We start from the raw sequence: 14218 nt of genomic DNA on the forward strand, positions 1-14218 counted from the left end.
ATTACAATCACAATTACATTAAACTACTGGAAGATGTAGATATTAGTGGGATGCTTGAGCTCTTGCTGATTGGATGACGGCGACGTTTGGCTTTTAAACCTGAAGTCATTCTGCTTTTGCTCACTCATTTATAAAGAAAAGGCAGAATATGTTGTCCATTTTCTGAATATGTTTTTGTGGGTTTTTTTTATTTGTATTTTTTTTTCCCCAAGTTAATATAATTGTATGTTTTAAGCTGTTGCTGAGTTTTTGGATATGTTATTATAGTTTAAAAAATCTTTCTGTGTTTTTTAATTTGTAGGTTTGTTTAAAGATTTGTTGATGCGGTTTGCACTTCAGGGCGACTGTTACATATCTAACAGTATTTTCCAAACAATAAAAAATAATCTTGCCAAAACTCATGTTGCAAATGTATTATTCTAGTAGCCTGGCTGACATCTAGTGGGTATCTGATGTTACTACACACATATGACAACGATATCTGACATATGTGACACTGCCCACTACCCTGAGACTTCTGAAACTGATGTATAACCAGATGGGAGAGAAATGTACATTATTCCATTAGCAAATAAGGAGATTACAAATTTTCGAAAAATCTAACTTTAATAGAAACAAATTCGACTCCATTGTTTTTCTAAATCCATAGGGCTATTTAACCACTAAAAGTTACTTAAAGGGCTTAAAAAAACTCTTATTTGTAATCCACTGCCTTTTCTTTTTCTGTGTTATAACTACAATACGGAAGTCCATTCCTTAAAGTAAACTCTTTGGTTGGAAAGGGAAAAGCATTGAAACTGCAACCTCAGACAGACACATGATAAGCCCCTTATGACTCTATAGCAACCATAAGATTGCATCCTTTCACCTGATTGTTTAAGAATGATGCCAGGCAGATGCAAAAAAGTAAACAAGAATAATGAGAATAATAGATTTATGCATCAACTACTCCTTTAACTATAATCAAAGTTTAACCACGTGATCTCCAACTTAAGCATCAGATGCCAAATTTACAGACTAATAACTGCTCACATTGTCCACAGTGGGGAGTCTACTCCCTTGTAACTGATTATAAAAATGAGCAAAAATAAACATGATTGGGATATAACTATAGAAAACTTTATTTCTGTCAAGAATTTATGCTGCCCACTGATACACTGGTCCCCTGGGCAATATGCCACATTACCTGTATCGACAATCATAAACTGTCCCTCATATACCATTGTTATTTATTTTATTTGTATTTATTTTATATACTCTAATAATTCCAGAGGGAAATTACTTCTCTGCATTTAAACCATCCCCTTGGGGATTTTGCAGCGCCCGGGGGGTAGTGCGGGGTTAAGGGTCTTGCTCAGGGACCCAGAGTGGCAGTCTGTGGGAGTGGGGGATTGAACTCTCAACCTCAGGATTCAAAGCCTTATGCCCTAACCTCAATGGCCACCACTCCCCAAGTTAGTGTCACAAGCTACCCACGGCCATATTTTGCCTGAGCGTACCCACCAAAAGTGGGTACCTACTCTTTGACTGGATTCACAGGGCCTTTTTTATAAATATATATGAAAGCACAGGGCTGCACCAAAAGGGGAGTGCAGATAAAAATTTTAATTTATCATTCCCTTGCATCCTGAATTTTGTTTTTTGATTCATATATGTGTCTTCAACAGTATAAATAGACACACCTGCTTACTGTTAAAAATAATGAAACAAAATTATTGAATGTTATCACAATGCAAAATCTCTGCATTTTAATTAGTTGGGGTATAGCCCCGAACGACAAGTGCACTGCGGACAAGAAGAAAACAACAATAAAAAATAAATAACTCTAAGAAAAATACCTCACATGCTTTTATTCTGAAAGCGCAATGCAGCATCATGTCACTGGGCCACCCCCACCCTAAGCTACTCTAAGGCTGAATCCCAAACCGCGCCCTAACCACTAACCCTTAACTAATACGTTTCCCTCGCAATAAAGTCACGCTCACAGATGTGGAAGGTGCCCGGATTGTACGTGGGGGGTATAAACGTGAAAAGGACTGCCTCTTCCCTCCAATGGAAATGGAAAGCAGTCGTTTCTATGTCAACACAGAGACGCTGCATGTGTGTGGTTGTAGCTCAGTGGCGCAGGTTAGCATAACATCAAATATTTGCCATTTTCTCTAAAATTAATATATCCATTCAAATCAAACTATTTCAAAGATGACTTTCCATTTAGGGATTAATGTAATCTTTTTTTATTTTTCCTAAATTGTGATTTTCTGTCAGTGTGATGAAGATTCAGCAAACCAGCGGAACTTACATTTAAATGCACATTCACCAATTTGTCACTAGTTTGCCGTTACACCCACTGCCAAATTCCAGCGAGCCTGCACTGATGCAGACTCACTATTTAAGGCCTGAATGGTCCACTCACCCTAAACAATACGAGGTTTGGGATGGCCCTTAATGTGGCAGACCCTCCGCGAGATCCCGCAAACAGAGGGTTACTGCAAAAATGAAGATCTATAATTACAGTTATGACTAGTAGAAATGTACTTTTGACAAAGAACAATCCTATTTTAGCAATCTACAAAAGAACGACAGGAGAGCAGGCTTTGCCTAATACAGCCTGACATAGCCTGCGCTGTCAGAAACACTCTAGTTTAGAGATCTTTTTTTTTTTTTTGATTTTTGCTGCACTAGTGGCATGTTATTGTGCAGTAATCTGACAGGAAAGTGGATAAGGGAGAGGGAGAGGCATGTGACAAAGGAACACAGGCTGGATTCGAACCAAGCTGGGCCACGTTGAGGACTAATAGGCTTCCGTACATAGGTTGTGCACGCTAACCACTGTGCCTATGAGGTAAAACTGTCTGTTGGCAATGTTTTTATGAATATGGCTGGTTTAAAACAGCTTGTTGTTAGTTAACATTTGTATTTAGAAACCCCATTGTTTGAGCTCATCTTAATCCTGGGATGGACACTCGTCCATTATTGAGCTGCTAACAGAGAAATGCTTCCCGTATAATAAACTATGGATCACAAATGATCTGAAGCAATTACTCAACAAGAAAAAACAAGCCTTTAAGAGGAGTGACATGGAATTAAAAAGGAGAATACAGAAGCAACTTTAAGATAGAGATGAGAGAAAGCAAGGAGGCATACAGGAACAGGCTGGAAAACAAACTCCAGTAGAACAATATCAGAGATGTGTGGTCAGGGAAGAAGAAGATCACAGTGTTCAAACAGGAAGACAATCAGACAGATGGAAGTCTGGACAGAGTCACTGAACTGAATACATTCTTCAACAGGTTCAGTTAAGGAACTAGTTCAGCATCTTTCTCTCCTGCCCATAGTCACATGGACATCTCGCCCTCCTCTGCCATTGATTCTTCTGCTATTAGTTTGTAATCAGCCACATCAGAAGAGGGTGCTGCTCCCTCTAACTTTGACCTGTCTATCTCTAGAAGTCAAGCAAAGAGGCAACTGGAGACACTGAATCATAATAAGTCACCAGGTCCTGATGGTGTCAGCCCCAGAGTCCCGAAAGCCTGTGCAGAGCAGATCTGTGGGATTTTACAGCATCTCTTCAATCTTAATCTGACCCTGGAAGCAGTTCCAGTGACGTGGAAGACCTCCTGTCTTGTGAAGAAAATTATGAACAACAATGAGTTTGCTCTTCAGAAGATTTTTAAACAACAACAGAGTGTCTTCAGTTTGGCTGGCATCTTCAGATCGGGTGCAAGACAGACGGATACAGAAGATCCTTCCTGCCTACAGCTCTTAACACCTGTTAAAAAAAATGTATAAGTTACTGCAACATTTAATTTCCCTTTGGGATTAATAAAGTAATTTTTTTGTGTCATTTGTTGAAAATATTTTTGTATCAGAAAAGCCTGCTGCTTTTTATATATTTTGTCAGCCAAATCCCAATACTGTATATAAGCATAACGTCCTGTTGTGATATTATTCAGTAACATTGAGGGTTTGAGGCAAAGACAGGAGCTGACCAACAGGTAAGAAAGAGTAACACATATCAAGAGATAGGGTTGCAAAGAAAAGGTTCGTTATTAAAAAAGATTCTCCATGCCACTATTTAAGCTGATCCTGGATAGAAAGCAGTGTTGATATAAAAACATAATTTACAAATGTTGGACAGTTGGACATAAAATCTTCAAAGTATAAGTTTAGATTATTTGTTAAAGCTTGCTTCTAAGATGAAACTAATCAGGGAGCAGTCTTTGTCTACAAGTCGTTGGTTTCAAAAGTCGGCTGGGCCACCCAGGATCACTTGATGGTTTTGCAAACATAAAAAAAACACCGTCCATCTGGATGGATGGATGGAAAAAAACAAAACACTGAAACACTAGATGTTATCTCATCACATAGCCCACTAGTATACAAATTCTTTTATCCCTTCCAATCTTGAGGACAAGCGGCAACAATGAATCCAGACTTGGCTTCTTTTACAGGGTCGGATTTCACTAGAAACAGAAACTCTCCATAGTGATACTCAAACAGGAGGGTCAACTATCATAATCATAGAAGCAACTAAAGGATGTCTTAGAATTTGAATACTATGCATGGTGTTGTAAAGAGAGTTGTGCTGTACATTTAGCTCAAGTATATCTATAAGGAAAATAATTTTAATAGGAAGTTATTGAGACTTTAAAAACACAAAAAGGCGAGCAGACTGGAAGGCATCAGGAAAAGTTTGTGGGACCTCTGCCTCTGTCTTGTATTAGGATCTTCACAAGGGGGTTGTTGTTTTAGCACTTTAACCAGAGGGCTGGGCGTGGGTGAAGTCAGTTGGTTGGCTGCTCGTCTTACTGAATGTCAAAAAAAGGAAAACAAAAAAAAAAGGCTAAGAAAGGGGGCAGGGTTATGGGTTGAGAAACCTCTTCTTTTCAACTTAATACGTTCTCTACAAACACACCCGCATGTGGACACACAAAACAGATAACAGAGCCCAGCACACAAAGTCAGGATGTGACATCATTCACAGGAAGAGAAACCAAACACTATTTTAACTCTTTTCTACGTTGTCCACACTGCTGAGCAAAGTCAAAGCCCTTCTCGGACTGCTGATCGACCATCAGAGTGGAAAAGATTCAGAAGAGAGGGAACAGCTGACTCTGACTCTCACAGCAAGTTTAATCCTCTCTGAACCTTCAACAGCTTTCCACTACATTCCAGCCACCCGCTGTAGGATTTCAGTGAGGTACAGTACAAAGAGAGCTTGATTATAATATAATCTCAGACTGTCTACTAAATCTATTTTATATGTGAGTATTTGTCTTTTTTTCTGAGCACCTGTACTCCAGAAAGGTATGCATGAGTATCTGTTTTTCCCACAGCATGATCAGACATGCTTTCATTGTTTAGACATGCAGAGTGATCAAACTTCACGTCATTTCACTGTTCATCATGTTTGTGGTTGCTGATGTGTTTTGAAACTAGATTGGTGTGTTTCTTTTTTGTGCCTTTGGCTGAAAATGTGTCTCTCAGACTCAAAAAACTCTGGAAATGTGACCCCCCTCCACACATACACCCCTTTCTTTCTTTTATTAGCACATCAGCTGCTGCCCCATGATCATGTATACACTCTGACCCTATAGAAAACTAGGAGCAATCCCGGTTTATGTGCTGTTTCATATAGCAAACCGGTCTCTTTTTGCATGTTTATGTCTTTCAGTATCATATTACAGCTTTACAACTTTACTGAAATAAACTATTTCAACAAAAGGTCCCACATCTGGGTTTGCAATGTGTAGATGAATTATAGTGAGGTGACAGACGTTTCTGCTTTTCAAAAGTCATACTGGCTTCAGAGGGGAAAAAAGCAACAGGAAATGGTAAGGTCTGCAGTTAAACATGGGACTCGGGACACAAATGCGGATATACAGTAGTGTCGTATTGCAAGCTCACTCTTGAACGTGACTGGGTGTTTTATATGTGGCTACTACATGTGCGTTTGTTGCTCAAGAATCAAAGAAAATGTGTTTAATTAAACAAGATCAAATAGTCAAAACAGCTTTCTTTAACAATCTATATTTCTTTAAAAAATATGGTCCTTGTGACTAAAATTTAACTCATAGAAACTAACTTTGTTTTCCATTCACAGTGGATTTTGTATTACGTCTGTAGAGTTTGTTTACTAAAAGAAAAAGGCTTTCTGTCATAATGCCCCATTTGACCAATAAGATCACTGCACTGGGGACATTTAATCTACAGGGAGTCACAGTGTGGCATTTATTTTCTCAATTAGACTTGACTCGAGTGGCCTGACTCTTGTTCCAGAAAATTGCTGCTATTTTTATTCGCAAGCGCTGCAGAAAGCCAACTGAAAAGGTCATTTTACTCACAGACCTCAAAAGGATGATAAAACCAAAGCTTGGCTGCAGATAGAGGATATTATTCTATTAGTGATGGATTGTCTAGTTTCTAACCATAAGTAGTAAATTAGTTTAATTGCCTAAAAAATGTGGTCCATCGTTGGACAGTAAAGGGAAAATGTGTTTGTTTTTCTAAATTGTTTTACTACTAAAAAATATGAAAAGCAAGTTAATTTGTATTTAGGTAATGCTCTGCAGACCCTTTGCTACACTTGCCGCTCAATGAGTTGGGGTATGTGTCTAATAGCTTTGCTGTCTAGAGACAGACATTTCAGTTTATTTCTCTCACCTAATTACCTCAGGTGCAGTTGGACTAGAAGGAGAGCATCTTTGAATCTTCCCATAGATTCTGAAATCAGAGATGGCAAAAGTACTCACTTTCCGTACTTAAGTAAAAGTACAGATACTTGTGTTAAAAAATACTCTGGTAAAAGTGGAAATACTGATTAAACTTCTTTACTCAAGTAAAAGTAACAAAGTACAGGCTTGTAAATTTACTTAAAGTATAAAAGTAAAAGTAGAAACCACTTTTTTCATGCCGTTGCCTACATTTTAAATGGATGTCTGCCAATAGGACTAGATCTCCGTTGTGTTCATTTTCAATCATCTCGTCGTCCATACTACTATGCTAACGCCACCGCCACCAAGCTGCAATGATTTGCCGCCAATGAATACCGCCGAATCTGTCGATTCATCTTGTAGTGGTGCGTCAAATGCAACGTAGATTCCCATCCAATTAGATTGAATTTGGTATTGATGACGTCAAAAATAATAACGGTAACTCCATTGAAATGATTCAAAACTAAAGTAACGAGCCAATTTTTTAAAATGTAAGGAGTAGAAAGTACAGATATTTGTGTAAAAATGTAAAGAGTAGAAGTAAAAAGTCGCCATAAAAATAAGTAGTAAAGTAAAGTAAAAATATCAGAAAAATCTACTTGAGTCCAGTAACGAAGTATTTGTACTTCGTTACTTCCCATCTCTGTCTGAAATGAATCTAGGCATGGACTGTGAGACCTAAATAAGCCTCTTTATTTATTGAATGGATACTTTCTTTTGTAGCCTCTAACAACTTTCTGTCTAGCATTGCGTTTTATTTAGCTTATTCCAGTCAGCTGTGACCACCTTCCCTGTCACTGCTGATGAGAAGCATTTTCACAACATGATACTGCCACCACCATGTTTTACTGTGGTGGAAGATGATGTGCAATGTTAGCTTTCCATCCCAAAAAGCATTCTGCATGTAGACCATAATATTTTGTCTTGGCTGCAACAGAAGAAAAACCAGTTGATGGACAAGAAAGTGATACAGTACATCTAACACATCTGTTATTGCTCTTTACAGAAAAGTCACATCTGGAAACAAGGGCTCCCAGAAATCTTCACATGACAGACACTGAGACCTGCTGACCTGATTTCACCCAGGCTGTTCCCTCTAATTCGCTCAGGAAGCTCAGTTTTATCAAACTCCGACTTATTCTTCATTGTGGAGACCCTAATCTCCCCTTATCTTGGGGGAAGCGGCTGAGTCAATGGCGCTGTGTCTTGGACAAGTGTTCAGCAAAGCCAAAACATTCAGGCCAAGGAAGCACTTTGAGCCTGGCACTCAGCGCTTCGAACTCTACAAGAAGGCCCAGGCCTCTCTCAAGTCAGGCCTGGACCTGAAGAAGGTGGTCCAGCTGCCCGAGGGGGAGAACCTCAATGACTGGATTGCAGTTCACGTGGTGGATTTCTTTAACAGGATTAACCTGATCTACGGCACAGTCAGCGAATATTGCAGCGAGCGCACATGCCCTATCATGTCTGGGGGTCTGAAGTACGAGTACAGATGGCAGGATGGTGACGACTACAGGAAACCCACCAAGCTGCCTGCTATCAAGTATATGAACCTGCTGATGGACTGGATAGAGTCCCTTATCAACAATGAAGACATCTTCCCCACCAGAGTAGGTGTGTGTGAGAGCTTTAAAAATGAAGGCCATCATCATTGTTTAAACTGAATAAGGACGGTGTGCTTTGTGGAGTGATAAATTAGTGTTTGGTTGTCGGCCTGCTCTGCAGCCTCATTACGCTTTCATACAAGCACACACAGTTCAATATGAGGTTAATTAGAAAGTAATATTGGCATTTAGAAGAGAATAGATAATAGAGGCAATATTTTTTTTCACAAGACAAGTTAAATACTTTTCAAAATAATAACAGTGGAGGATTCCCTGCAAATATATTGAGTAGACAGATAGATAGCCCAGCAAACGGATCCTCTTTATAACAATCGGGGGACTTGTTTGATATTGTTCTGCAAAGAAAGTGTGAAAATAATGGAAAAAACTCTTTAAAAGCCAACATATATTATTAGTATGTGAACATCTTGTAGGTTTTCCATCACTCTGCTCCTCATTGACCAGAAGATAGAATCACTTGTAATTTTTATGAATAACAAGTTAATATTTGCACCATGACTTGTTTACACTTTTTGTGTTAATCTGGGTTAAGTACTCTTGTTAGGATATTTCTCATCAAGCCTAAGTTTTGTTTTAACTAGGGTGAAAATGAACATAAAATACAGGTGTGTAATCAGTGAAATTATTCTACTAGAACTTCTTTTTGTTGAAATAATGGACCTATATAATCCCAATGCATCTTGTTAAGTCCAACAGTTCATAATGTAAAAAAAAAGACACATTTGTCCTTGCAGTCAAAGCAGCACAAATATGTACGACACTCAGCATAGAACAAAAGCAGATCAGGATGCTGTGCTTCATCAAAACAGGTTTAAAGGAAGGTGGTCCTAGCTAACATCATTGAGACCTACCTGGTTAGAGTAAAAGCAACTATAACTTTCATATATATATATATATATATATATATATATATATATATATATATATATATATATATATATATATATATATATATATATATATATATATATATATATATATATATATATAGTTCAATAACCACTACGCTGATAAACCTGTGTGTTCAATCTTCAACTAATATATATATTTCAAGCAGAAAACACCATATCAAAGATGGCATCTGATTTAGAGCTTTTAGTTGTGTGGATAAATCAATGAACAAACTTCAAAATAAAATACGATGTAGCATGCTATTAAGAAACTGAGAAGACCATTTAAAAGTATGTTTATTTGAATAGTCATTTATTTCAATAGTCATTTATTTGAATAGTCATTTATTTTATTACTTTTGAATCAGCTAATTGTTGCTCAGAGGTTTTAGCGTATTCGCCTGACAGCATTGGAAAGTTGAGATAAAGTGGGTTTACATTCCTAATATGAGTCTTTCACACTCATCTTTAACACAACCAGTATAAATATAAGTAATTATATCTATATATGAATGTACTCCTACCCTTTTATTTCTAACCTATTTTAAGGAGTCAGAATTGTCGATTAGGGGTCGAACCATGATGGAAGTTAAAAGTAAAATGAGACCTACATGCTTTCAATAAAGTAATCATTTTTTGTTTCTTGCTTCTTCCATTTAGGTGTGCCTTTTCCAAAGAACTTCCAGCAGGTGTGCAAGAAGATCCTGAGCCGTCTCTTCAGAGTCTTTGTGCACGTTTACATCCATCACTTTGACAGCATCTGCAGCATGGGTGCCGAGGCCCACATCAATACCTGCTACAAACACTACTACTACTTCATCTCAGAGTTCAGTCTCATTGATAACTCGGAGCTGGAACCACTGGTGAGCCGCAGTTTTAACACCAGTCTGTGTATTGTCGGGTCGCCATCTTGTACAGGTGCTGGTCATAAAATTAGAATATCATGAAAAAGTAGATTGATTTCAGTAATTCCATTTAAAAAGTGAAACTTGTATATTATATTCATACATTACATACAAACTCATATATTTCAGATGTTTATTTTGTTTAATTTTGATGATTACAAATGACAACAAATGAAAATCTCAAATTCATCATATCAGAAAATTAGAATATTACTGAAGACCAATAAAAACAAAGGATTTATAGAAATGTTGGCCAACTGAAAAGTATGAACATGAAAAGTATGAGCATGTACAGCACTCAGTATTTAGTTGGGCCTCCTTTGGCCTGTATTACTGCAGCAATGCGGCGTGGCAGGGAGTCGATCAGTCTGTGGCACTGCTCAGGTGTTATGATAGCCCAGGTTGCTCTAATAGTGGCTTTTAGCTCTTCTGAATTGTTGGGTCTGGTGTATTGCATCTTCTTCTTCACAATACCCCATAGATTTTCTATGGGGTTAAGGTCAGGAGAGTTTGCTGGCCAATTAAGAACAGGGATACCATGGTCCTTCAACCAGGTACTGGTAGCTTTGGCACTGTGTGCAGGTGCCAAGTCCTGTTGGAAAATGAAATCTGCATCTCCAAAAAGTTGGTCAGCTGCAGGAAGCATGAAGTGCTCTAAAACTTCCTGGTATGTGGCTGCGTTGACCCTGGACCTCAGAAAACACAATGGACCAACACCAGCAGATGACATGGCACCCCAAACCATCACTGACTGTGGAAACTTTACACTGGACTTCAAGCAACGTGGATGAAGTGCCTCTCTTCTTTTCCTCCAGACTCTGGGACCTTGATTTCCAAAGGAAATGCAAAATTTACTTTCATCAGAGAACATGACTTTGGACCACTCACCAGCAGTCCAGTCTTGTTTCTCTTTAGACGCTTCTGACGCTGTCTGTGGTTCAAGAGTGGCTTGACACAAGGAATGCGACAGCAGAAACCCATGTCTTTCATACGTCTGTGTGTGGTGGTTCTTGAAGCACTCACTCCAGCTGCAGTCCACTCTTTGTGAATCTCCCCCACATTTTTGAAGGGGTTTTGTTTCACAATCCTCTCCAGGGTGCGGTTATCTCTCTTGCTTGTACACTTTTTTCGACCACATCTTTTCCTTCCCTTCGCCTCTCTATTAATGTGCTTGGACACTGAGCTCTGTGAACAGCCAGCCTCTTTAGCGATGACCTTTTGTGTCTTGCCCTCCTTGTGCAAGGTGTCGATGGTCGTCTTTTGGACAACTGTCAAGTCAGCAGTCTTCCCCATGATTGTGTAGCCTATAGAACTAGACTGAAAGACCATTTAAAGGCTTTTGCAGGTGGTTTGAGTTAATTAGCTGATTAGAGTGTGGCACCAGGGGCCATCAATTTTGAACCTTTTCACAATATTCTAATTTTCTGATATGATGAATTTGAGATTTTCATTTGTTGTCATTTGTAATCATCAAAATTAAACAAAATAAACATCTGAAATATATGAGTTTGTATGTAATGTATGAATATAATATACAAGTTTCACTTTTTAAATGGAATTACTGAAATCAATCTACTTTTTCATGATATTCTAATTTTATGACCAGCACCTGTAGCTGCCTATCATGTCTTTCGTGGATGCTAGGTGGAGTAAAAACAGAAAAGAATGAATATATGCCAGTAAAAACTCTGGATATGCTGCTGTGAGAGCAAATGCTGCACTCCACAAATCTATTTTCTATGGATGAGTGGAGAAAAAGAGGCATTTTGAAGGATAATAACTGGAAGTCAGGTCTGCACTTTGCTATTAGCCATATAGGGGATGGTCAGAAGGCCAGAATTTAATTATTTTAGATCTTGGTGTAAAATTTAGCAGATTACAAGTAATGGCACATACCATCCAAAAGGGGAAACATCACAGAGGAAGCTTTATGATGCAGGAATAGATTCTTCCATCCTAACAAGAAGACTGGTAAATACTTATTGTGGTAGAGGAAAGTACTTGATTCATGGTTGAAAAATTGTGATGAAATAACCAGTGCTTAAATCCAGACTTCGAATTTGTCAGGTTTGGTGGAAGTTAGTTGAGGACCCAAAGGCAGAGATGAGGAGGCAACGATGAGTTTTGGTGACAGAGGCAACATCCAAGAACCGAAATACAGGAAACCAAAAACAAGAAGACATCAGGGGAAAACACACATTGGGAGCCAAGTAACAACAAGACACCAGTAATGATTATCTGCAGAGGAGGTGTATATATGGGGGACAGAACAAAGAATGGGCTAATGAGCTGATATGGAGCAGGTGTGGACAGAAGTAACTAGAAGGGAGCTTGGGGAAAGGAGACAGGAACAAGGGGGCAACAGGGAGTAACTCAAAAAATGCAACACAAAATGGAAAAGAATCCAAAAATAAAAAAAAGAGAAGGACGTAGGTTACTGAAAACTCAAAACGATACTCAAGTAGAGGTCCAAAAGGGGAGAACCATCACAGATTTTTAGGATTAAGGGGTGGGAATACTAATGCAAGTCACTTTGACACATCAACTGTGTTTTCCCCTTGACAACAATTTTCCATCCAGTTATTGATGGTAACGGAATGAGTGCTCTTTCGATTTGAGTTTCCATCTCCAAAGGGGACTCTGAGCTTCTTTGAAGCAGTTAGTTTGAAATATTATACCAACCCTTTGCAGTCATGTAATGAGAAAAGAATGCATCAATTATTTGCTTTTTCCAACAGAGACTTCTATCACTTTGGAACAGATGGAGTATAATGCTCCCCTTGCCAATGAAAGGTTCCAATTAGCATTGTTATGATGCCTAAATGGTGAAAATATCTGGAAAAAAAAAGAAATAAAGAAAGATGAGATAATTATATCAGCTTAAGCAGAAACAATGAATCACCAGTGCTGATCTTTTTTTTTTCAGTACTTTTATGCTTCCTCTTTACTGGTCTTTGAGGAACAAAAGCATGATTTTTGACACAAAGAAATTAGTTTCCTTTTGACACTCCTGTTAATTACTCTCAGTCTCGTTCATATATTTTATGAGCTAACCTGTCCCTTTTTTCCTTTGATTTTTTTTTGCAGAGAGAGATGACTGAGAGAATTTGCACTTAATGAGAAAAACATGGATATAGAAGTTTACATTATGACGTAATCTGAGCCCCAGGAGAGAACACCATCTGTAAAACATTCCAGACTTTGGACATTATCATGGATTTCAAAGCATGCTGTTGGAGGTCATTCAACTTTCCACTATCCTCTGGATGGTGGCGCTGTATCTTCTAAACTGCACACTTTTTGTGGTGCTACATCTTTATACTTCTCTGTGTCGGCCTCTGTGAAAATGCTGCTTTTTTTCTTTTCTTTTCCACTTGTATTTTATATGATTTTGCTTCTTATCTGTTTTTATGTGCTGTGCCTAACATATAACGTTTTGGTTATAAATGGTTTTTCATTAAACTCATCACAAAATGTCTTTTTTTTGTTTTGTTTTTGCAATATTAAAAAAGCAATTATCTCATTGAAAATTGCAGAACAAGAGCAAAGACATAAAGTTTAAAAGTTCCTTTGATGGAAATAGATGGACATTGTATTTTACATTTATTTTTATGTTCATTTAATTTATGTAAGAGCAATTCACAACAAAACATTTAAAGAAGTTAATTCTATCATTTAGACAGGTTCCGATTGAGGTACACACATTCCATTATAAACATAAAAGTAGCAAAACAAAGCTGATACAGGAGCATTTACTGCATGTGAAAGAAAAATGAAGCTACTAGAATATTTAGTGGCTTAATCTAAAACAAAAATACAGCTGAGCATAAAATCTCTGAGCCAGTTTCAGACTATTAGATGAGAGAGAGAGTGCATAGTTAGTTGCAGTGAAAGCTCAGCCAAATGCAGTGTATAGGAAAAAGAAAGATTAGCAGTTTTTGAGCTTTTCTGTTTTGGAAGAAGTGATTTGTTCATTTTTTAATAATACATAAATACCCTAAATATGTGATTTTTACACTCAAAGTTATAATAGCATAAAATCTAATAACAGGCCATGCCTAAAAATAAACAGTCATTAAAATTAAAGA

The 14218-nt window shown here is 37.9% G+C and overlaps 1 protein-coding gene across 3 annotated transcripts; it reads left to right on the forward strand.

Annotated features, from left to right (window-relative positions):
- Positions 1 to 4863: 4863 nt before the first annotated feature.
- On the forward strand, positions 4864 to 13608 carry mob3c (MOB kinase activator 3C). Of its 3 annotated transcripts, none has more exons than XM_038270793.1 (4): positions 4864 to 5200; positions 7720 to 8324; positions 9886 to 10136; positions 11741 to 12479. In XM_038270793.1, exons 2-4 carry the CDS (start codon positions 7907 to 7909, stop codon positions 11834 to 11836), a joined length of 765 nt encoding a protein of 254 aa, XP_038126721.1. In that variant the 5' UTR covers positions 4864 to 5200; positions 7720 to 7906; the 3' UTR covers positions 11837 to 12479. The 3 variants fall into 3 exon arrangements, with proteins under 3 accessions (XP_038126721.1, XP_038126723.1, XP_038126722.1); XM_038270794.1 differs by lacking the exon at positions 11741 to 12479 and adding an exon at positions 13218 to 13608 and having other exon boundaries at positions 4872 to 5200; positions 9886 to 10088; XM_038270795.1 differs by lacking the exon at positions 11741 to 12479 and having other exon boundaries at positions 4866 to 5200; positions 7720 to 8320; positions 9886 to 10078.
- The last annotated feature ends 610 nt before the right edge of the window (positions 13609 to 14218 follow it).

The sequence above is a fragment of the Cyprinodon tularosa genome, unplaced genomic scaffold, assembly GCF_016077235.1.
Source record: "Cyprinodon tularosa strain WSP-4 unplaced genomic scaffold, ASM1607723v1 ctg779, whole genome shotgun sequence".
NCBI lineage: Eukaryota > Metazoa > Chordata > Actinopteri > Cyprinodontiformes > Cyprinodontidae > Cyprinodon > Cyprinodon tularosa.